Raw genomic sequence first — 26,295 nt, 5'->3', positions numbered from 1 at the left:
CTGCAACTTGATTTTATAGACTTTTTACATTCCACAAACAACTCTAAAGTCACGCTGAATGGATGTCAAGAATTTTCTAAACAAAAACTGCTTAGATACGAATTTGTTTACGTTTTCTGCAAAGGAAACATAACAAAATATAAACGTCTGCTAGAAAGATAAAAAAAAAATATTTTTTGGAATACATTTTTGAAAAATAATGTTTGCAATTTGAAATGTTCATAAAAAATATTTTAAATAATTATTTAATGCGTAAAAAGGACAACGAAAACACTTGTTAAAAGAATAATCTGCCAAATATTTGATAAACAAAATTTGTCATTTAAAAATTTAATATAAGAAGCTCCCTAAAAATTTGTAAATAATAATTTAAACAAAAAAAGTGAATGACAATTCCAGTTGAAACGGAGTACTAAGAGTAACAGACAAGGAAAATAAAAAGAACAAAAGCAAAATGGTAAGTTTGATGATTTTGCTCAGTATTTTGGGGTCTCACAGTGAGTGTGAAATATTTGGATAGAGGCAGAAAAATGTTCCAATTTTCTTTCTTGCAATTAAACAAAACCTCATCAGGTAGTTTCAATATCGCAAATAATTTGACAGCTACCAAATTCAGGTGGAAAATTTGTGTGCATCCAAGGTTAGGTCGAGTGATACCTGCCCGCGGTAGGAGCTCGCTTGGACAGCATACAAATATTTTGTGACACCGCTTAAGCTTACGGCGTCGTTAGCTACAGCTGCTTCGAGATTCCTCGCATAGCAATGACGTTTGACAAAGGTTGAATGGCCACGCATGAAATTATTCGATGACTCAACTTTATCATCTTCCTCCAACAGGAATTTAGCATATTAAGACATAGAAACCCTATGGGATCTCGTCAGACAATGATGCGTCAAACCCATGTAACCTTAAGACCAAAAAAAAATGTTGCTCGTGCTCCAATTCACATGGATCTCCTCTTAATCTGCCCTCAAAATGGGGGGAGGGGACCTAGATGTTTCATGCCCATTCCGTACGCCAGCTGCAAGGCATTTTCACTGAGTAGCTTTTCAGGGCAAAAACACACTTTCGAGTGTTTACCAAAACCACTGCCGGGGTCGATTCCGCTTAGAAACACTTTTTTCTAATTAAAAAAACTTTCTTAATTTTTAATTCTCCTTTTCCAGGGACTTGAATTGATGTGGTAGGTGGAGCACGCTACCACCGCAACATAGTGGTTGTCCCAGAGCTTTGGTGAGCTCACCAACTTCGGCAGACTGCCAGCAATTGACTTCCCATTAGAACGATCTCGCCTCTTTTCAAAACTGTGCCGGTTTAACGTTTGCCTAGCTGCCACTCTATACGCATAGTGGAGTAGACCACAGTTCATGTTCTATCCACTTCTAAGGCCGCGGAAAAATCTTAGAGTCTTAAACTGTAACTTTTGAAACTGTAACTTCTCAATCTGTGGCTTCTTATTCAGAAGCACCGGCTAAGAAGCTGGTTGTAGTCCCGCTCAAAAAATCGATTTTTGTATCTCGCTTTGACAAAGACACTTCCGTTGAGGATATCAAGTCTTATGTCACTTCGAAAATTAAGGCTGACGGCATGACTAAGAAAATTTAAATTTAATTACGAAAGAAACATTTCTTCATTTAGAATTGATGTCTACTCAAAAGATTTTGATGAACTTTTGGACAGCGCATTTTGGCCGCCAGGGGCTTTTGTTTGCGAATTTGTGCATAAGACTATTGAGATTACTCAAAATGTAGCAAAAATTCCTCCTCAAAGTTCCTATCCAAAAAAAACTTAATTTAACATCTTGCTTAAGCAGTTACTATCAAAACTTTAGAGGCTTAAATACTAAATTAACTGACTTATATTTGAAAACAATTCACTGTAACTATAATATTATTGCTTTTACCGAAACATGGCTGAAACCCAATGTTTTAAATTCCGAAATTTTTTGCGGTGAGTATCAGACCTATAGAAATGATCGCTTAAGTAGGACCGGAGGAGGTGTCTTGCTAGCTGTACATTCTTCAATTCCATCTGAAGATGTTAATTTAGCCGAAGTTGATTCCATCGCGTTTAAATGCGTCCGAATCTTACTAGGCCGGGGTCATATTTACTTAGCCGTTTGCTATATTCCACCGGCGTCTGATCTATCAGTGTATATGCACCATATTTCATTGTTACAATCAGTCAATTCGATGATAAAGCCTACGGACTCAATGATTGTTTAAGGCGACTTTAACCTGCCACATATATCTTGGAATACCGTTGATCACAATATTATCCCCGTATCATCCAAGATACATAACAATGACTTTTTGGATGGAATTACTGATCTTTGCCTTAATCAGACCAACCTCTTTCCGAATAAGTATGGAAAATTCTTAGACTTAGCATTTGTTGACGACATATCTAAATTCTCTATAAATCGGTGTGAACCTCTTTTTTTGCCAGAAGACGTTTACCATCCTTCTCTTGAGATAACTTACGAAATCATAAGCAATGAAATCGGCTGCACTAACAAAACACGTGTCTCTACCAGATGCTTTGATTTTTCCAAAACTAATTTCAACAATTTAAATAAAACCATTTATACTTTATTTGAAAAACATGTGCCCAAACGCACATGCTCGTACATTGAACCAATGCAAGCCTGGTTTACTAAAGATTTAAAAGCTTTAAAAAATAAGAAATCACGTTTATTCAAATTATATAAGAGAACCGGTTTACATTCTCATTAAGCACAGTACGCTATTTTCCGTCATAAGTATTTTGAACTTAATAAAAAGTGTTATATGTAAAATTAAAAGAAACATTATTTGCCACCCGAAGCCTTTTTATGATTTCGTAAATTCTAAACGCAGAACTAACGGGTTTCCTTCTGCCATGAAGTTTAGAAATAGCATTTCCAGCGACGATCAAGAGATTGCAAACTTCTTCGCTCAATTCTTTCACTCTAATTACTCTGCTGTGGTTGATTCATCACCTACAAATTATCCGTATGAGCTCCATTCTAGTAACTCAATATATGCCCCACATTTGCTGCCTGAAGATGTTCTACTACATCCTAGACCCTAAAAGAATCCTTCAAATACGGTCCCGATTTGATCCCAACATATTTTCTTAAAAAATGTGCGGAATACATTTACCAGCCCCTTACTGATCTGTTTAACCTCTCTTTAAAAAATGGCATTTTCCCCATGGCTTGGGAGGAATCTTTTCTTATCCCACTCCATAAAAAAGGAAGCAAGTCGTCTATTGAAAACTATCGTGGAATAGCAAAGCTCTCCGCTATCCCTAAGCTTTTGGAAGCAATCGTTACTAATCACCTTACATTTTCGATTTCTACATTGATAGATAGTTCTCAGCATGGCTTTTGTAGAGCCAAATCAACCACAACCAAATTGCTTGAATTTACAACTCACGTCTTTAATGGGTTTAGAAACAATCATCATACCGACGTTATATACACTGATTTCAGCAAAGCATTCGACAAAGTACGCCACTCATTACTTGTTTATAAACTCGAATTGCTTGGTTTTCAACCTGGCCTAACTCGCTGGATCTCCTCCTATCTTTGCGGTAGAACTCAAAGAGTCATTTTTAAAAACATTTGTTCGAATGTCATCGGTGTTCCCTCCGGTGTGCCTCAGGGTAGCCATCTCGGTCCTATTCTGTTTTTGATCTTTATAAACGATGTTTCCACAACTATAAAATATTCTAAAATTTTAATGTATGCCGACGACGTAAAACTTTTTAAGTCATACGCGCCGGTTGAAGAACGTTCTGTACTCCAAGTTTAGTTACTTGGTGTAATGCGAATTTTATGCCTCTCAACATAGAAAAATGTAAATCCATGTGTTTTTCACTTGGGAAAATACAGCCAGCTTCCTACACAATTAATGGTCAAACTCTGGAAAGCGTTGATGTTTTTGTCGACTTGGGAGTTACAATGAATTGCAAACTTAGTTTCAATCCTCATATTAATGCCACAGTCAATAAAGTGAGAAAAGTTTTAGCATTTGTGAAAAGATGGGCAAAGTTTAGTGATCCTTACATTACAAAAACCCTTTTTACATCATTGGTGAGGCCGATATTAGAATTGGATACTTTTCGCCTTGAGAAATCTTCAATGGGACTCTCCGTATAATCTTCCTCCTTACACTAATCGATTAAAACTAATAAATCTTCCTACCCTTGCAAGTCGTAGAGAAATGCTAGGTGGACTATTTCTGGCTAGACTTTTAAGTGGATCGATTTCAAGCCCATTTCTTTTGAACGAAGTAAACTTGAATGTTCCATGCCGAGTTTCAAGGCAATATGAACCTATAATTCTTAAACAATGCAGAAGCAATTTCCAACTACACGAACCTTTTCTATGTTTGTGTGAGGAATATAACTCTCACTCGAGAATAATTGATGTTTCGGACTAGCTCTTTGCCATAAAAAATACGGTTCTATCTTCTCTTAATAATTAAAAAATTATATTTATACTTTTAGTCTATTGTATTTTGTGAATCTATATTTCTCAGCTGATGAGTTTCTCTGTAGCTGAGCGGTTTAAGATCTCGGCGCTTTAGAAGCCACTGCCTCTCAAAGACTCGGTAACAAAAAAATTATAAATAACACATAAACAAGAATTAGGATACAAAAGAAAAAAAAAAGTATGTATGAATTAAAAAAAAAAAAGCAAAAACAGGATTAGCCTGGTTACATCGGGCCACTTGAGGGCAGTGCGCTGCCACAACGTCCGAGAAAAAAAAAATAAGAGATATGCGTGACAGTTTTTCGGGAAACGGCCATGGTCTGATACCCAGATGATACTAAAATTAAAATGTAATCGCGAGCGAAACTATGCACACCTCTGCCACGCTTGATCACGCTAAAGTGGAGCTCTAAGCTTTCATATAGGCTTGGTCATCTGAATATATGTTAAAATCTCTACCCGTAGTGGCATTGAACAGCCGCCAGCCGCAGCGGCATGAATCGAAGAAATGACTACCGACTATATGTATATACTAAGAACAATAACCCCCTCATACCTAAAATAAAAATGCTGGGCTGCTTAAAAAAATACCAAAGTAGAAGTTGCTCTTTACATGCCGCTGATCAGCACCCTATAGAACAGAATTGGAGATACAACTACTTCATAGAGCTAGTGTGCAATCCTGAGCAAGAGTTTGCGCCTATGGCCACGCTGCAGCAGTAGAAGGTAACCAAGGCTTGTCAAACTCTTTTCTCAAGAACTTGACCTACAGGATAGTTTCGAAGGGTTTGGGAAGTGTTGTCGATTTGTATGGCCATTTGCAGGATATAGATCTGGTACATTCCGGTAATAAACACTATTAAGGTAAGATAAAGTTAAACTGACCCTTCAATAAAGACCCCACATAGGCTGAATGTGTCCATAGTGCTACCAGAATTCGTTTGACGATCAACCGGAAAGACCGTAATTAGGTACCAGGACTTATGTTGTAAAAAAGCTCCGTCCTTTTGGTGATTAGTTACTAAAATTTTTCTATGACCTAGTTAAAAGCTGTCGATATCTGATAAAAATAAATAAATAAATAAACTCTGCCGCTCCTAGTAGCTGGAGCCTTGTACAACCGTTTCTTCTTGCAGCTCGTACTTCCTACATCTGCGGCCATCTGATGAGGCCTAACTTATAAGCACGCAATGCCAGAAGGCAGGGTCCAACTGATATGATCATGCTGAGCCTTGAGTCTTCTCCCTTTAGATATAAAACCAGCTTTGTCAGTCCAAAGTCGTATGATTTGCATGTGACCTTAGAAATTTTGCAGCCCCGCGCGTCTGCCTTTGCCTTTCCCGCAAGATAGATCATATGCAAATCCTGTCTCCTTTTGATTTCTCCCAAACGGATTGGGACATCTACCGTCGATTCATCGAGCGCTGGGCCCTCATTTGCCAACTCAGCGGGCTTTTCGTTTCATTGCATTATTAAGGTACTCATCCGACCTTTTCGGGAATGATTTTATATGACCAAATTGAACCTTTCAGGTCAAAAGAAATTATAGCGAATTTAAATGAAGTTGGATAACTTATAAAATCAAACCAAATCAGGAACCGGAACCAATCGCACAAGAAGGATCTTAGATAATGGAACTGCAACTCCCTTTCAGGACTAGGCTTCAAAAAACTGGTAAGGTACAAGTGAACTGAAACTTGTTTTCGACTTCGCTGGAACTGAAAGACCCTTCAGAACTCGGTTTCAATGGAACTGACAACAAAAGTCGGATACAATAGAACTAAAAGTCACTTCCAAGACTAGGTTTCAAAAGAACTAACGGTAGGTGTCGAGTGCAAGGGAACTAAAACTTGTTTTTAAGACTCGGCTTGAGATCCGCTTCCAAGAATCGGTTGTGGGTCATGTGCTACAGCTGTTTTGTTCCTTTGGATTATTCCAGGGTCATCGACACAATTCCTTTAAGAAATAATTTCAGCAACAGGCGTAATTAAAAATATTTATTCCATTCACATGAGCTTCATTTGTTTCTGAATATTTATTTACCTCATCCAAGCATAAATCATTATATATCGCGTAAATAGTTAAAGGCTATTATCTGTAACAACAACAATCCATTAGCATAACAACAACATGTAGACGTAAGTATGGAGGATATGAAGTTGGGATGCGACGCGCCAATGCGACGATTTATTGATTGTCACTTTATCATCTGGCAAGGCAGCGTCTTATGCATAAGGCGGCGAGAGCGCCATAACTATTGTAGCAATTTTTCAGTAGCAGCCGACTTCAACACGACTCCCAAGAGCACACACTTCCACTTGCAAATTTTTACTACACATACACATATGCAGTGAGGATCATAAAAACATCAGGGATACCGGAGTACAAAGAATTTGCAGTGAATGCCTGCTAGAAAATACAACCTACGGCGCAGTTGGTATCAGCGTGGATCTATGAACAACACTTATACCCAGGCATTGAAGGCCATGCTAAGTACAATTATGGTGAATAATGTGTTCAAGACGCCTGCGGATAGATATTTTGTTGATCAGGTTACGTGAAATAAGATATGAGCTCTCTGATTTCGTGCATTCTAGCATTTTTGCTAAGTTCGACCTTATCTTAAGGAGGGCAGTTCCCCATCTGAGAGCTACATCCGCTTCATTACCCTGAAGGAGGACTGAGGAGGCAGCTCATCAGGGGCAAAGGAACTAATTAACTGGTTGAAGAATGGATTGAAGTTGGATGGGAATGTTGGTAGAAGTTTTTTCAGTCACGAGTTCATTGTAGTCCATAAGTTCAACCTGTCCGATCACTGTTCAAATTTGCAAGTGGAAGTTGCTGCGATTAGGAATGCGGTGGATGAGATGCTATACAATGTTACTTCGGTCAGAGAATTTACCAATTACTGTGGCATACAAGTGACCGTAAAGTCTTGAGTTCAACTGCAATGCAATCGAGTATAGTCTGAGAGTGCCTAACCTGGCACGCGTACCAATTGAGCCGGACGTTTAAGGGATCATTGTAGGGAACTCGGAACTCTACTGGCCACCAATTTGGATTAGTTTTTATTAGGAGCCGCTGTTTGTTTGGTGCCAATTGCGTTTCCTTTATGTAACATAACTGACTCGAAGTCGATAAAGCATTGTGAGGTCAAAACGCAAGCTAACTTTTAATGTCAAATTTGCAAACTGATGAGCGATTACCGTTTTCACTTATTGATCAATTTAATTGTAACTTTGTGGTTGAAACGGCTTTCACGTGCTTTCGACGTTACAACCAACGTCCTTTTGATTGGTATGACCAAGTTTTTGCCAAATTTGAAAACCAAGCGTTACTCTGCTCTTGTTAAGACGGGCAATAAGTCAGCTATGCAAGTACTTCATCTTGTAGAGTGGAGGGCGGAAGAGGATTGGCGGAATAGGATGGGAGGCGATCTGCCGAAATAGTTCAGTTCACTTCGGATCGTTTATGTTTAATCACTGTGGTTCTGAGGAGGAGGAAGATGAGGTGGAACTATGGAGTCACCGCCTGCCTCCCTCTCCATTGTGTGCTTGGACATGGTGAAGAGTTTCGATCACTTGGCTCTTTAAAGGTTTTATCCGAGGTCGAGGTCGAATTTGTTCGAAACTATATTTATCGTTGCCTCCCCTTACCGCTGTATATACTACTCAAAACCTAGCCCGTTGCTATTTTTGTGAGCGGAACTGTACAAATTCGAATGTAAATAAACAGCAACTGCAACAAAATTTAAGGCAAAGTAAATATATAGCCGGCGCATTCTCGTTGACTGGCAATATGCAACAGCAGCTACAACACCAACAACAACAAAATTTATAACCAAAAAATATGAAAACATTTATAAAATGAAGATAAAGATGTTGCATGCGCGAACTTCAATGGAAAGCAGCGGAGCTTCACAAAATTCTAGTAGGTCACTTCCACCACACCACAAATTTTAACACGATTAACACGATTTAACATAATTTTAGCACACAAATACACCGATTGTAGTTTTGGAGTGCAAAATGAGAATTCTGAACACATTAGTTGAATAAAAAGTGTACAAATAATTGTTAAATAATAAATACAGACAGTGGTAGTTTAACAAATTCTGCTGTGGTAAGTGGTGAATGTGACATACTAGAGGTTTTGTGAAGGTTGCTTCGTCCCTGCAATGTCCCTATGTTAATATTGTCTCTGGTACAAGCGCACTTAAACGCCTGACGCTGTTGCTGTTCATGCAAATTGTTGTTGTTGCATTATTTTCGTCAACATGCTTCTCCTTTTTGTTGTAGTGTTGTATTCAATTTTTTTGGTTTGTTTTGTTTTGAGTAAGGAATATTTGGGATAAGGGATACGGCGAGTCGGCGTTTAGTAGCTGCAATCAGAGCTCTTGTCGCTTGGACGTGCGGATATTTCTTTTTTGAATAATTTGCACTCATAAAATATTCAATAAGGCAACAGATGTTGTAAAATTGTTTTGAAAGCCGCGTCATCATATTATTTAAACACTGGCTGGCGTGCGCGTTGTTGAAAATATACGGAAAAGTAAACAACGAGCTAAGCGTTGGACTAACGATATTTACGTTTAACATACAAGGGATTTCGCTTCTTTTAAGTGAAAGGCTAAAGAAAGTTAAGTTTGGAAACGTGATTTTGTGATACATCTGGCGGTTGAGTTTATTAGGTCAATGGCTTTAATATTTTTATTCGTTTATTAGCAGAGCCGATAGACGTTGTTCTGCCCTAACTTTGGTTTATATACATCCCTTTTAACAATTTGTTTATCTCTTACTGTCCTCTCTCTCTCACCCTCTCTGTGTCTTTCTCCCTTTTCGTCTTTTTCTTTCCTTTCTCGTTTTTCTGTCTTCATCTCTCTCTCTAGCTCTCTCTCCTTCTCCGCTCCCTCTATCTGTATATATCCCTATCTTTGTCCACCTCTATCTCTTTCTCAGTATCTTTCTCCTTCTCACGTTTTTTATTTTTCTCGTTTCCTCTCTCCCAATTTCTAGCAGTTCGCTTCTAAAAAAAATATGCAAATATTAATGTCGGCAAATTTCAAACAATTTTATCATAAATTACATGTTTTCTCATAGATCGGTCCCTGAAACATCACCGATAAAAATAGTATCGTAAGTGTCTCATAATTTAGGCACAAAACTATCATTGTCTGCAGTCGGATCCTTAATATGATTTTTTAGAATTGATTATTGGTCTCTGGTCTAGCTGCAAAAAAAAAAATAAAATTAACAGGAACACTGTTTTTTGTTGGAATGTTCCAGTTGTACGCATGCTTGAACGAATGGTTGACAGGAAACACACACACAAACTGATTTTTTGTAAAAAATAGAATGATCCACTTCTTACCTTCATTTGTCCCTTTCTGCCACCGTAGCTCTCCCAATTCATATCCTTATTTCGATTACATAATTTCCTTTGGCCCCTGATACACCCTTCGAAAAAGAGCCATGCCGAGCCTAAACACATCCCCCACAACCGTCAACGAGTTCACATAACCATTCGCTTCGTTACGCCACACACAACCACTTGTTGTTGTTTTTGTAGCAGTGATTCGCCCCATCCAATAGGTGCGGCCGATCAAAAATTGTCATCAATGTCCTCTAACGGGAGTCCAAGGAAACTTGCTATTTCAACAGGGGTGGACCATAGTGAGAGGGGTGTTTGAGGCGTTGGTTCCACATTACAATTGAAGAGATGATTGGTGTCATGTGGGGACACATTGCAAGCAGAACATACATTTTGTATGTCGAGGTTGATTGTGGATAGGTAACACTTTAAGCTGTTACAGTACCCAGATCGAAGTTGAGCTAGAGTGACGCACGTTTCCCTAGGGAGAATGCTCTTCTGCAAGTTCCGAGTATTTTTCTTTAAAAACTGGATTCGCCGGGCGATTCCTGACATAGAAGTCCGACGCCTGTTTGTGGATTTCACTGAGGACCTAACTGTGCTTTTTTACTTCACACGGCTATGTTATCAGGTGCCGTATTTTCTCATAATGTTTACGAAGATGACACTTTAAGCTCATGGGAGGTGTGGCCTTATCAATCAGATGTGTGTTGGGATGCCCGGGTTTCTGGGTATTAACAGAAATTGTTTGTTCAGCATTTCATTTTTCTCCCCAATCTAGAGTACTCTCGCCTCATTGTGGAGGTGGTGTTCTGGGAACATTAGAAGACAGCCCGTAACGGTTCTGAAGGCAGTATTTTGGCAGGCCTGTGTTTTCTCCCAGTGAGTAACCTTTAGGCTTGGCGAGCATATCGGGGACGCGTAGCATGCAATCAGCCGGCTAATTGCTTTGTAGGTGGTAATGATCATTTCTTTCTCTTTATCCCAAGTGCTTCCGGCAAGGGATTTTGAGGATTTTATTACGGCTCTGGATTTTAGGAACAATTGATCGAACGTCACACCCAAGATTTTTGTGTGAAAGTTTCGCATCGCACTGTAACATCAGCTACCGAAGCTAATCCACATAGCTACTACAACTGTTGCATTTTTCATACATCCAAAGTTAATGGGCGAAATGAAGCCCCTTCTTGAAACCCCATCTAATTTCCTTTTTCATGACAGTGCCTCTGCAAAAAATATATTTCGCCTGTTATTCCTTTGTGAGCTGATACTCTGTATTCGTCGCCGAATTTCCTCCGATTTAAACGTGCATTGCATTGCACTGGTTAAGCAGCCAGCTAACCTGTCACCTTTCATCGACTGTCAGGATTACAACTATATATGGACTGCAATTAGGCACGTGGCATGGTCTTCCTTATTCTGGACAAATCTTTATGATGTGCCACAAAGTCAGCATTCTGTGATCGAATCTTAGAACATGCCATGCATTTAATATTAACCAGAAAGACCGTAAGAAAGGAGTTCAAGATGCCCTCGTGTTTAATGCAGGATATTCAACCACCCCACCATCGTTTTAACATATTGCGCTTTAACCTGTCATGGAATAGTGATCTTAGCGGGCGACGCTGACATCGGTATTATAGGCATGTTAACGATTCTTTACCCTTTCATTCCTATCCAGTAGTCCGAAAGGTGATATAACGCGATTGGACGAACACGCTCACACCAAGAAAGCATTTATATCGAGACCGGTATTTGGAAGCAGATCAATAGACGGGACAAATGGAAAAGGACTTGATCTCGCTTAATGCTCCCGATTGGGTTAGCTTAGGCTTCGCCCCAAAATAAAGAGCCTGTTTTGCTCATGTACTTTGCCGCGGTCAAATAAACTGGGAGGGTAGGTCTATTATTGGAAAGCCACGAGTACGCAACTATTGTACCACCTTTTACCATCCATAAATCTTGACTGTGCCTTTTTCCTTTAAAATGCAGAGCGACCACGAAATAATCATATAAATACGCAGCGGTTTTTGAGAAAAAAAAATCAACTCAATTATTACCTTAGGCCTATCCTATTCATGCGGAAGATACAGTATACAAGTTGAAGATGGGATGAATAGCCTCAGCCCAGTCTTTGAGAAATCCGTATGTTCCCGGCAGTCCAAGTTCATATAATTTTCTATGCTACACTGGACCTATTAAGCTGAGATATTTCGGAACTTTAAATAATCCATTCTTGCAATACGCACTCTTACATACACAAGTGTACATTTATTCATATGCAGACACATTCATGAGCTGTCAACTACTTTATTTGGTCTGTACACAGCTCATGAAGCAAGGACTTCGTTCCGATTAATCGGTTTAATACAAATGAAAGTGAGTTTTTAACATATTTTTTTAACAGACAATAAAAAACACAAAAATTGTATTCCATTTGCCCTTCATATTTGTTTACATTTTGCCCTTCATTTATATCTTTTTATTTTTTATTATCTGCATGTTAAAAGCGCCTTAAACATCTATAAACGTTGTAGCATACTTATAGGCCCAGCAACAAATAAACAAACTTATATGTGTGAGTGGCGGCCGTCGGGTGTGCTGGTAGCGTGCTCCGCCTACCACACCGAATGCCCTGGATTCACGCCCCGGGCAAAGCAACATTTACAAACAAGGTTTTTCAATTAGAAGAAAATTTTTCTAAGTGGGGTTGCCCCTCGGCATTGTTTGGCAAGCACTCCGAGTGTATTTCTGCCATGAAAAGCTCTCAGTCTAAACTCATTTGCCTTGCAGATGCCGTTCGGAGTCAGCATAAAACGAGTAGGTCCCGTCCCGCTAATTTGTAGAAAAATTAAAAAGAGGAGAACGACGCAAATTGGAAGAGAAGCTCGGCCTAAAATCTCTTCGGAGGTTATCGCGCGTTACATTTATTTTTATTTTTTTTTATATGTTGGAGTGGAAAGCCCTGGATGACAGTTCAAGGTAGTTCATGAGCGTTCATGTAAGGGACTCGATATATTTACATATATGTGCTTTAGTAATTTTATGTATGTCAATTATTTGTTTTTTTTTTAGTTGAGCAGAGATCACAGAGTATATAAAGTTTGATTGGATAACGGTTGGTTGTACATATATAAAGGAATCGAGATAGATATAGACTTCCATATATCAAAATAATCAGGATCGAAAAAAAATTTGATTGAGCCATGTCCGTCCGTCCGTCCGTCCGTCCGTTAACACGATAACTTGAGTAAGTTTTGAGGTATCTTGATGAAATTTGGTATGTAGATTCCTGAGCACTCATTTCAGATCGCTATTTAAAATGAACGATATCGGACTATAACCACGCCCACTTTTTCGATATCCGAAAAAGTGCGATAATTCATTACAAAAGACAGATAAAGCGACGAAACTTGGTAGATGAGTTGAACTTATGACGCAGAATAGAAAATTAGTAAAATTTTGGACAATGGGCGTGGCACCGCCCACTTTTAAAAGAAGGTAATTTAGAAGTTTTGCAAGCTGTAATTTGGCAGTCGTTGAAGATATCATGATGAACTTTGGCAGGAACGTTACTGCTATTACTATATGTGCGCTCAATAAAAATTAGCAAAATCGGAGAAGGACCACGCCTACTTTTAAAAAAAATTTTTTTTTAAGTAAAATTTTAACAAAAAATTTAATATCTTTACAGTATATAAGTAAATTATGTCAACATTCAACTCCAGTAATGATATGGTGCAACAAAATACAAAAATAAAAGAAAATTTCAAAATGGGCGTGGCTCCGCCCTTTTTCATTTAATTTGTCTAGGATACTTTTAACGCCATAATTCGAACAAAAACTAACCAATCCTTTTGAAATTTGGTATGGGCATAGATTTTATAACGTTAACTGTTTTCTGTGAAAATCGGTTGCGAAATCGGTTGATGCCACGCCCAGTTTTTATACACAGTCGTCCGTCTGTCCTTCCGCATGGCCGTTAACACGATAACTTGAGCAAAAATCAGCATATCTTTAATGAACTTAGTTCACGTGCTTACTTGAACTCACTTTATCTTGGTATGAAAAATGAACGAAATCCGACTATGACCACGCCCACTTTTTCGATATCGAAAATTACGAAAAATGAAAAAAATGCCATAATTTTATACCAAATACGAAAAAAGGGATGAAACATGGTAAGGTAATTGGATTGTTTTATTGAAGTGAAATATAACTTTAGAAAAAACTTTATAAAATGGTTGTGACACCTACCATATTAAGTAGAAGATAATTAAAAAAGTTCTGCATGGCGAAATAAAAAACCCTTAAAATATTGACAGGTACTACATATATAAATAAATTAGCGGTATCCAACAGATGATGTTCTGGGTCACCCTGGTCCACATTTTGGTCGATATCTGGAAAATGCCTTCACATATACAACTACCACCACTCACTTTTAAAACTCTCAATAATACCTTTAATTTGATACCCATATCGTACAAACTTATTCTAGAGTCACCCCTGGTCCACCTTTATGGCGATATCTCGAAAAGGCGTCCACCTATAGAACTAAGTCCCACGCCCTTTTAAAATACTCATTAAAACCTTTCATTTGATACCCATATCGTACAAACATATTCTAAAGTCACCCCTGGTCCACCTTTATGGCGATATCTCGAAAAGGCGAACACCTATAGAACGAAGGCCACTCCCTTTTAAAAATACTCATTAACACCTTTCAGTTGATACCCATATCGTACAAACAAAGTCTAGAGTCACCCCTGGTCCACCTTTATTGCGATACGTCGAAAAGGCGTACACCTATAGAACTAAGGCCCACTCCCTTTTAAAATACTCATTAACACCTTTCTTTTGATACCCATATTGTACAAACAAAAACTAGGGTCACCCCTGGTCCACCTTTATGGCGATATCTCGAAACGACGTCCACCTATGGAACTAAGGATTACTCCCTTTTAAAATACTCATTAACACCTTTCATTTGATACCCATATCATACAAACGCATTCTAGAGTCACCCCTGGTCCACCTTTATGGCGATATCTCGAAAAGGCGACCACCTATACAACAACCACCACTCCCTTTTAAAACCCTCATTAATACCTATAATTTGATACCCATATCGTACAAACAAATTTTAGAGTCACCCCTGGTCCACCTTTTTGGCGGTATTTCGAAACGGCATCCACCTATAGAACTAAGGCCCACTCCCTTTTAAAATACTCATTAACACCATTCGTTTGATGCCCATATTGAACAAACAAATTTTAGGGTCACCCCTGGTCCACCTTTATAGCGATATCTCGAAACGGCGTCTACCTATGGAACTAAGGATTACTCCCTTTTAAAATACTCATTAACACCTTTCATTTGATACCCATATCGTACAAACGCATTCTAGAGTCATCCCTGGTCCACCTTTATGGCGATATCTCGAAAAGGCGACCACCTATACAACAACCACCACTCCCTTTTAAAACCCTCATTAATACCTATAATTTGATACCCATATCGTACAAACACATTCTAGAGTCACCCCTGGTCCACCTTTGTGGCGATATCTCGAAACGGCGTCCACCTATGGAACTAAGGATTACTCCCTTTTAAAATACTCATTAACACCTTTCATTTGATACCCATATCGTACAAACGCATTCTAGAGTCAACCCTGATCCACCTTTATGGCTATATCCCTAAATGGCGTCCACCTATAGAACTATGGCCCACTCCCTCATAAAATACTCTTTAATGCCTTTCATTTGATACACATGTCATACAAACACATTCCAGGTTTTCCCTCGGTTCATTTTCCTACATGGTTATTTTCCCTTATGTTGTCACCATAGCTCTCAACTGAGTATGTAATGTTCGGTTACACCCGAACTTAACCTTCCTTACTTGTTTTAATATAGGGCACTCCATGCTCACTCATATATAACGGCCTCTTATTAAAAACTAATTCGGCTCTGTTCTGGATATCGATTCCGACCAATTTATTCGGAATCGAAATGGATTGGTGTTCTGAATATCGATTCTGACCAGACTTGGTCGATTTGAAAAGTTTTGCCTCTGAGCAGTCGGAATCGAAAGTAATTAGCCTAGTAAGCACAGATAATTACACCGATGTGTTCTCAATTTCGATCGATTTTTGCGATTTTTATGCACAATTGCACGTCTTCTGCATTTCCGAAAACCATTGGTGCTGGCATTTTGTTCACATTTTTGCACAACTTTAATTTAACTAAAACCAAAATAAATGAAAACAGCTGTTTCGATTGATTATCGACTCGAAATGAAAACGATTCGAAATCGACTTCGAATCGATTTGTTTCAATCGGAATTGAGAACACAAAAAGGAATCGACTCGGAGTCAGCCTCGTTTTACTTTTCAAAACGAGTCGGAATTTAGAACAGACCTGATTGTTCTCATATCGAAATGGCGCTTATATTACCCGCAAACTTCGTGTATAACATGTGCTCACACTTAAATGGGGTCTTAAAGGTAACTCCCCCGAACGAATCGGATATCGTATAAATAAAAAGCTCTCAAAAAATTGATGATATCTCTAAACTGTCAAGTCGGGCAGAAACGAATTAAATACTAGGAAAGAAACCAAACCTAACTGATATCTCATTTCCATGATTCAAACACGAAATTATTTGAACTCGAAACCGTATATTTGTCATAGCCCCAATTCTTCCTTTCTGTTTTGCTCCAACTTACTTGAACAGGTAAAGGACTCACAATGTATGTTGACTTCTTTTTTTTTTTTTTTTTTGAATGAAAACTACACACGGTAAACCTAGTCGCTAACTTAATAAACGAAGGGCAGTTGATTTACTACTCACACCATTACACATCTTATCGCTACATCACTGGGCTGGCCTTACTAACTAAAAGCCCCAACTCAAGTGACAAAATACCTTAAAAACATTTTCTCAAATAGGATCGCCTCTCGGCTGTGGTTTGGCCAGGAAAGATCTTCTATACAAAATTCGTTTTCAAAATCGGCATAAAACATAGGGCTTAGGAAAAAAATTGTCAAAAATCCAAAACCCTTTTTTTGAACAGTACAAAATTGTTCAAATTTTTCAGCGAATGGCTCTTATATCTACAAGATGGCATATGTATATATATATAAATATACACACATGTGAACATATGAAAAACTCAAAAATATCTGGCTGCATTCGACGAATTATACAATTATCGCCGTCTGGTTTTTCATCGGTATGATAATGCGTTAATGCGTGCATTTAAGATAGCTGGGACATCACACAAACATATGAACATTCTTCATTAAAATTTGTATGCACAAAGGACATCAGTGTTTCTTAAAATAAAATAATCATTTGGCGGAATATGTTTGCGATAAGCTATTTTAAAGTTTCTACTGCAATGAAAATACCAGGGGCGGAAACTGTTATTCCTTTTATAATATAATTCCCTGCAAAACTAACTATAATTTTGGACTTTTAATATATTTGGATCAAGATAAAAAATATTTTCGAAATTTTATTACCTGAGTCCGATAGAAATAGTTAAACTCGGAATTTTAAAAATAAAAGTCCGGAAATAAAAGTTAAATCCGTACTTTTATTTTGTAAGGCCAAAAGTCCGGCTTGATAACAAAGAAACGGCTTATCCGAATTAAAAAATTTTTTAATTTTAATTTAAATGTCCGGATTTAACTTTTATTGCCGGACTTTTAAAAATAAAAACGAATTTAACTAGTTCTATCGGACCCAAAAAATAAAAATACATATTTTACTTTTATATGTGGACTTTTATGGAAAAGGTTCGAAAAGTAAAAAATGCATGATTCGACCTGATATTGCTATAAGAATACCTGGGAACTCAAACATTTTCACCTAGGAGAATTTTTTACCAGGACTTTTTCGACGCCGAAAAAAAAAATTATTATTTTCCGTCCTTGGAAAATACAAATGGGTGGGTTCTTCAGAAAAGCTTTAAGTGGAAGAAATACACGTGAATATTTTGCAAAACCACTGCCTAATTGAGATCAGTGATAAATGTTATTACGCGATCTGTGACCTTTGTTATGTTGGGCAAGTCCACTACTCAAGTGTCAAGTGTATAAATTTATGTTGTTATGGCTTTTTACAACAATAACTTATATGAAACATCTCTTTTTTTTTTTTGTTTTCATCTCATCGCTCTACTCAGGGCCGTAGAGAGAAAATTCGGGCCCGGGACTAGACAATTTACGGGCCCCCTATAAAAAATCCACTAATACATTTCATTAACTTGAATTAATGACGTCTCATTGATGAATCATATCCTGCGTTACAAAAACCAGCTTTAGTTCTGTCCTATGAACCAAATATACTTTTTCGGAAAAAAAAAATTCAGGAAAATCTGAGAATTGATAAACATCAATTTTTTTAAAAATTTTACGTGATACAGACATTTCCACGAGTCTGCCTGCAAAAATTCAGTTCGATTGGATCACGGAAAAGGGCTAAAAATCGATCCAAAGTCTTTCACACAGGCGGACACTACGAGCTGTATACCTTATAAAACTAAACAACAAAAATGTTGACGTGTTCATGAAAATCGCCGAACCACGTGTATTTTTATTTTTTCTCCCCTTTCCGAAAAAGTATATTTGGTTCATAGGACAGAATGTGTGTAACGCGGTGTTATTGATGGATTACATCAAAAAAAAAATGTTTGCCACATCAACTAAATGATTTTTGGACTAAGAGCTGACAATAAAATTAACACAAAATATTTACTATTTATTCTGTTTTATTGTAACGTAGAAATAAAACTCTCTTTTAACAGCCACATATTGTTTAAAATAATCTTTTCTAGTTATTTGGTAATATTTTAATACATTTCAGGTAAATTTAATGATGATTATAAATTTTAGTTATTCAATATAGAAAGTTTGGATATCAAAGAGTGGCTTTCTTTGCTTTTTTCGCTGCAAAATTTGTATAATAATATCAAAATTTAACTGTCTTGCCAAAATGGATTCAACACAAAGCGCGGCACGTCCTGAAACTCGCTTTTTAGATGAACACGATTTATGAAAGTTTTCGATTCTTGAAAGGGCGCTAAAGGAACGTTCTACACTAGCTACAGTGACAGGTATAGTGCAAAAGATACGTAAAGCAACACAACTGTTGGGGAAAATCGTATACAGATTTTGAACATATGTAGATGGCATTTAGCAATTCCAATGGTGACAGACCTGTATCAAAATTTGCTTCGTAAATGTGTTTCAAGTGAATTATTTCGCATTCTAAGCTGTGAGAAATTTCCGAATTGTATTTTTCGACAAATTTTGCTGCACTCGCCCGAACCGTAGTTTCATCCATGTCTTCAAATTGCCAAAAAAAGGAAAACTTATCGCTCAAATTTCTCATAGCTGCAAATCGTTCAGTAATGCCAGTGATTGCCGAATCAGCGATCAGCAGGAATGTATTGTTTTTAAAATCAGACTCTCAATCATCCGTTATTATCTCATTTAAATTATCTTCAGAACGTCTTTTGGATTTTCTCTTTCGAATGTCCGGAAATTTTGGCGAGATGTTCAATTTAGTAGCAACAGTTTTGCATTCGTTTAAAATTGTTTCTATATCAATATTCGTTGCTTTTGAAATTCGGCTTAAAATTTGCACATGGAACAACTAAAGACTCTCCGCAATTTAAAAAAAAATTTCTTCGTACCTCTAAAACGCGGGCCCCCTGAGAAACCCCGGGCCCGGGGGGAATCCCCCCAATTTCCCCCCTCTCGTCGGGCCAGGCTCTACTTATTATCCGTCTTTAAGCAAATAAAAATTCAAGCCCTTTTATTTATTCACAGATGCGTCATCTATTTGATATGTACAGCAAGAACAGAAGAATGGCAGTGGCAGTCAATCAACTTTCGTCAATAAATTTTTTTTCGCTATTGTAAAAAATTCAAAATTAGGGAAAATGTTGCGAGAATTTCGAATATTTTATTTGGGGTTCTCTGAATTTTTGAGTAAACAGTTTTGCAGCTTAATCAATTTTAGTCTAACAAGGTATAAGTTATAGTTCTCTCATAATTCACTTTGAGTTTGGACAACTTTTTTGCAGAGTTTTGTTAAATTTTTTTCCTTACAAAGGTGAACATTTTTGTTTGGATTTCTACATATTTTATTCGACAAATTCTTTTTTAGGCTGGGTGCGAGTTCGCCTAAATTTTAGGTACCTAAACTAACATTCCACTGGAACTTTCCAGCACTGCAACAATTTAGGAAAAAACTGTCAAAACTGTGCGAGTTGATTTGACAAACTAAATTGCGTGTTTTTGCGGGAAATTATTCCCAAAAATAGAAATTTGAGAGTTGTATGGTGTTTGCAGTGTTTGTGCAGGACAGGAGTCAAGGGAGAAGTAAGTATGCATACATAGCAGTGAAAGAAAGTGCTGCGGCTCCAGACTATACGGCCTTTTATGCCAGACGTCGTGGAGCACATGCAAACAGAAGTTTGCCACCATCTCAAGGCATGAAACCCCTGTGACTACCATTGGGCATGGCGCCAATAACTTATTTTTTCCCAATGAGCCCACCGCAATCCAAATAGTCAATATCCAATTCTTTTGACGCGGGCGTCAGCAAAAAGCAATTTGAGATCCCCTTTACGCCATACTCAACAATCGATCGAACATTGATCATCGCCCTCTTATCTATTATGTGGTATCTACTTTAAATGGTCCATTCATGCGCATTTTTTTGCACATCAGAAATTTAAGAGCAATAAAATGATAAGTCGAAATGTTTTTGCTTTTGAAGTTTGACATTTGAATTTAGGTTGAAAAGTATGCTGATAAAAATTCTAATTTTTTTATTTGCACTGATTTGCCGACAATTCCCAGTGATTTAGGTTTTTCTCTATTTAGGTAGCAATTTAGGCAAATTCGCACACAGCCTTAAAAGAAGAAAATCTAAAAGGCGCTTCGCAAAAAATATTTAAAACCCAATGCGAATTTTAAGAGACCTATAAATTGTCATCTTAGTTGGTGTCGTGGTAGCTTGCTCCGCCTACCACACCGAAGATCCTGGGCTCAATTCCCGAGCAAAGCAACATCAAACATTTTTTCAATTAGAAAAAAGTTTTCTAAGCGGGGTAGTCTTCGGCAGTGATTTGGCAAACACTCCGAGTGTATTTCTGTCATGGAAAGCTTCTTAGTGAAAACTCATCTGCCTTACAGCAGCCATTAGTAGTCGGCGTAAAACACGTAGGTCCCGTCCCGCCAATTTGTAGGAAAAACTAAACAGAGCTCGACGCAAACTGGAATTGAAGCTCGATCGAAAATCTCTTTTTTTTTGTTTAACCTGTACTTTTTTAGACTAGAATTAATTGGGAAGTTTTGTAACCTTCTCAGCAAATTTAGAGAACTTCAAATAAAAGTTCGAAGTTTTCGTAACATTTTCTCGAATTAGCGAATTTTTTCGTAAACATGTTTGAGACTGGTTTGCATAGTTTCAGTTGCAAAACTCATAAATGTTTATTTTCAGATTACTGAAAATGAAAAAAAAAATGCAATCGACAAAATTAACAAAAAACAAGTAAGGAAGGCTAAGTTCGGGTGTAACCGAACATTACATACTCAGTTGAGAGCTGTGGAGACAAAGTAAGGGAAAATCACCATGTTGTAAAAAGAACCTAGGGTAACCCTGGTATAAAGGTGGACCAGGCCTGACTAGAATTTGTTTGTACGATATGGGTATCAAATGAAAGGTGTTAATGAGTATTTTAAAATGGAGTGGGCCTTAGTTCTATAGGTGGATGCCTTTTCGAGATATCGCCATAAAGGTGGGCCAGGGGTGACTCTAGAATTTTTTTGTACGATATGGGTATCAAATGAAAGGTGTTAATGAGTATTTTAAAAGGGCGTGGGCCTTAGTTCTATTGGTGGACGCCTTTTGGAGATATCGCCATAAACGTGGACCAGGGTTGACCCTAGAATGTGTTTGTACGATATGTGTATCAAATTAAAGTTATTAATGAGGGTTTTAAAAGGGAGTGGCCTTTAGTTGTATATGTGAAGGCGTTTTCGAGATATCGACCAAAATGTGGACCAGGGTGATCCAGAACATCATCTTTCGGGTACCGCCAATTTATTTATATATGTAATACCACGAACAGTATTCCTTCCAAGATTCCAAGGGCTTTTGATTTTGCCCTGCAAAACTTTTTCATTTTCTTCTACTTAATATGGTAGGTGTCACACCCATTTTACCAAGTTTTTTTCTAAAGTTATATTTTGCGTCAATAGACCAATGCAATTACCATGTTTCATCCCTTTTTTCGTATTTCGTATAGAATTATGGCATTTTTTTCGTTTTTCGTAATTTTCGATATCGAAAAAGTGGGCGTGGTCATAGTCGGATTTCGGCCATTTTTTACACCAATACAAAGTGAGTTCAGATAAGTACGTGAACTGAGTTTAGTAAAGATATATCGATTTTTGCTAAAGTTATCGTGTTAACGGCCGAGCGGAAGGACAGACGGTCGACTGTGTATAAAAACTGGGCGTGAGTTCAACCGATTTTGCCCTTTTTCACAGAAAACAGTTATCGTCCTAGAATGTAAGCCTCTACCAAATTTCACAAGGATTGGTAAATTTTTGTTCGACTTATGGCAATAAAAGTATCCTAGACAAATTAAATGAAAAAGGGCGGAGCCACGCCCATTTTTAAATTTTCTTTTATTTTTGTATTTTGTTGCACCATATCATTACTGGAGTTGAATGTTGACATAATTTACTTAGGATAGGATAGGTTAGGTGGTAGCTACCCTGATAAGTTAAGCTCACTTGGACAACACGAAGGTCCGTTATGATACCACATACACCAAAAATAACGGTGACTTAGATCTAGCTACTTAGAGAATCGTTGGGTAGCAACGATAAAGCTCCGAATGATACCGATCTCAACTTTGGATATATCCTCGGGAGATCCAAGTGAGTCGCGACCGAAGTACTTTCGCCTAGTTCTGGCAAAAGCTGGACAATCAAGCATAAAGTGATTTGGTGATTCCACCTCATCATCCTCCATACAGCTGCAGCAGGATGGAGTTTCCAGTATATTGAGGCGTACCGCATGGATACCCATGGGACAGTGCCCTGTTAAAACCCCAATGACCATTGATAGGTGAGCCTTAGTGAACCCAATTATTTCAGCAGACCTCCTGCCATCCACTTTTGGCCAGAAAGATCTTGCTACCCTGCAAGACGTGGAATCCGCCGAACGTTTGCTGAGCTGATTCGAGGAACAGCTATGGAGGAGCAATCCACAGGTGGCCAGCGGGATCCCGAAATCCCTACAGCCATCTTCATCCGGTTCAGTTGTACCGATGCGAGCTAAGAGATCCGCTTGACAGTTACCCGGGATATCACTATGACCCGGGACCCAGATAATCTTAATTGTAAAATAATTCGATGAAATCGCAAGCGAGGTCAGGCACTCCCAGACCACCCTCGATCGCACTGTAGTTGAGCTCAAGGCCTTGATAGCCGCTTGGCTATCAGAGTAGATGTTAAATTCCCTAACCGTGGTAGCACTGGATAGCATTCCATCCACCGCATCCTTAATCGCAGCAATTTCCGCTTGGAATACACTGCAGTGATCAGCCAACTTAAACTTGCGGCTTAAATTTAGCTCTTGACAAAAGACCCCCCCCCCCCCCCCCCCCACCAACCTTTCCATCCAGCTTTGACCCATCCGTGAACAAGTTAACCGGTCCCATGCCCCAAATAATTCCTCTTCCATATATATTCATAATTTACTTATATATTGTAAAGATATTAACTTTTTTTCTAAATTTGAATTTGACGACCACGCCGTTCTCCGATTTTGCTAATTACAGATTGCAAAACTTCTAAATTACCTTCTTTTAAAAGTGGGCGGTGCCACGCCCATTGTCCAAAATGTTACTAGTTTTCTATTCTGCGTCATAAGTTCAACTCACCTACCAAGTTTCATCGCTTAATCCGTATTTGGTAATGAATTATCGCACTTTTTCGATTTTTCGAAATTTTCGATATCGAAAAAGTGGGCGTGGTTATTGTCGATATCGTTAATCGCTATTTAGATCTGAGATGAGTGCCCAGGAACCTACATACCAAATTTCATCAAGATTTCTCAAAATTTACTCAAGTTATCGTGCTAACGGACATACGGACGGACGGACGGACATGGCTCAATCGAATTTTTTTTCGATACTGATGATTTTGATATATGGAAGTCTATATCTATCTCGATTCCTTTATACCTGTACAACCAACCGTTATCCAATCAAAGTTAATATACTCTGTGAGCTCTGCTCAACTGAGTATAAAAAAGGCAAGTGCTATATTTCTGTTCACTGCTATAATGTGCTATGTATATGAAACTATACATATGCAATTTCTTTTGTTTTCAATATACCATTTTTCTTAACAGCCTTAACAGGAAAACCAATTAATATGAACATTTCGTTTATCATATTCATATCCGTGTGTTGAAGATATGTTTTAATACTTCTTTGTATGTAACTTGAAGACTCCAAAACGACTCAGTTCAAATTCATAAAAATGACTAACCTTTAAGTTAGTCATGTTCGCGGTAATATTCGGTTTGTCTAAAAGAATCGGTTCCCAATATATTTGCACCCAACCTTTTAGTAAGCTCTTTCAATGAAAAGCTTTTGAGCGAAGTAGCGCACCTTACCTCAGAAGACATGCTTTGACTAAAAATCAGTTATTATTGTTTACTACATTTATGGGGCTCATAAATTCAAACTCTGGATGAAAATTAGAGGTGCATAAAGTATAGAAGCACCATTTTTTTTGCATTATTTGGTAAAATTTCAATCCGATCGCCATTTCAAGTTTATATAATATTTTAAGTAGTTTTGAGACAATTGGAAAAGAATGAGTTATTTACGTGGGCCTGGTTATCAGCTCATCTGCTTATGGAAATGGGAAATAAAAGGAGCTAATGGGTAAAACTTCATAGTAAATTATTGCCAGAAAGCGCTGGTCTCTAAGTAAATATTTGTACAAACCACGTGGAAGACCACAGAAAATATGAGATAAGCTTTTCGCCTTGAATTATTCAAACAATATAATTCCAAGTTCTTCCCAAGTATTTCGTCCAAAAGTACAATTAGTGAAACTTTCGTATTTTTTTAGAATCTTTTAACCCTTTAGGGACCTTATAGACGTCATTTTATTCATTTCTTTATAAAGGGGCCAAACATATGCCTTCAAGATAGAGCTAACAAATTAAAGGGAACGAAAATTTTCTTAAAGAATGAAAAACCATTTTGAGTTTTCTTTATAGGATCGAGGTTTTTAGTCCAGATTTGGAGTGCGTCCGTCCTTAGGCAATTATTCTCAAATTGTTGCACAATGTAAGTGGATACAGTTACAACTTGATAGTGATAAGAAGAAACCAACAGCCTTGCTGAGTAGGTAAAAGAAAGAAATCTTCAGAAACAGAGCCATAGTACAGCAACCAACCTATCAATAATTACACCTCACACAACTCCGAAAAATTAGTCTGAACAATTAAGTGAAGTTTCATTGAAAAAAAGACGCAAAATTTATATATAGTGATGAATGTCCCCTTTGCTGGGTCATTGGGCGCAGCAGCATTGAAGGGAATGAAATCGCGGATGGATGGTTAGGAAAGGTTCCGACTTAGATATAAGTGAGGTGGACAGCTCCGTCCGATCGCCGCTAAGTTCTCTCCTAGGGAGAATCGATGAATATGAGAACAGGGTAATGAACTTGCTATGGACTAATAGGGTTGACTGCGAAGTCTCAAGGTTCTTATGGCCATGCTTGGATAGGAAAGGCACCAGCTTCCTTCTCAAACTGAACAAATCTGCGGTGAGGGTACTTACGGGTGTCATCACATGTCATTGTGCTATCGCACTAATGCTCCGACGTTGGCGAATACCAACAAGCTCCCTCTGCAGAAGCTGTCAGGATGTGGAGGAAGAAGAGTCGATCTACCACTTTCTCTGCCGATGTCCGGCGCTTCAAAGAAGAAGGCTCAGATTTCTGGGCTCACGCTTCTTCGACAGCCTGGCAGAGGTTGGGAAGATGGACGTATCGCTTTTTCTTGGGTTTATCAGGAAAAGCAAGTGGTTCATTGAAGCCACTAGGAGGTAATGGGGCTAAACGAATTTTCCGCCCCCCTGTACTTATTGAGGGCACTCACAATGAACAAAAATGTATCCCGAGTGGAAGTGTGGATAACAATTACGCACGCCCTCTTAACCTAACCTAACCTATATAGTGACACTAGTATATGATGTTGTCGTTGTTGTAGCAGTTGTTGTAGTAGTATGTAATTTGTTTTAGTTTTTTAACGAAAAAACTTTTTTTCTTTCTTTCAGCCACCAAAAAAGGGAAAAGGAAAGAAAGGCAAAAAGGCGCCAAGT

General features: G+C 38.1%; 1 protein-coding gene across 1 annotated transcript in view; it reads left to right on the top strand.

Moving 5' to 3' along the window:
* The first annotated feature begins 448 nt into the window (after positions 1-448).
* Positions 449-26,295, top strand: part of Gas8 (Growth arrest specific protein 8) — a 40,067-nt gene continuing 14,220 nt past the window's right edge. The window contains exons 1-2 of the mRNA XM_067780971.1: positions 449-457; positions 26,251-26,293. Coding sequence (XP_067637072.1) covers positions 455-457; positions 26,251-26,293 — 46 coding nt within the window. The 5' untranslated portion in view covers positions 449-454. The remainder of the gene's footprint in view (positions 458-26,250; positions 26,294-26,295) is intronic.

Source organism: Eurosta solidaginis, chromosome 4 (genome assembly GCF_040869045.1).
Source record: "Eurosta solidaginis isolate ZX-2024a chromosome 4, ASM4086904v1, whole genome shotgun sequence".
NCBI lineage: Eukaryota > Metazoa > Arthropoda > Insecta > Diptera > Tephritidae > Eurosta > Eurosta solidaginis.
Note: the sequence above shows the minus strand (reverse complement) of the source record. Positions and strands in the feature narration are given on the sequence as shown.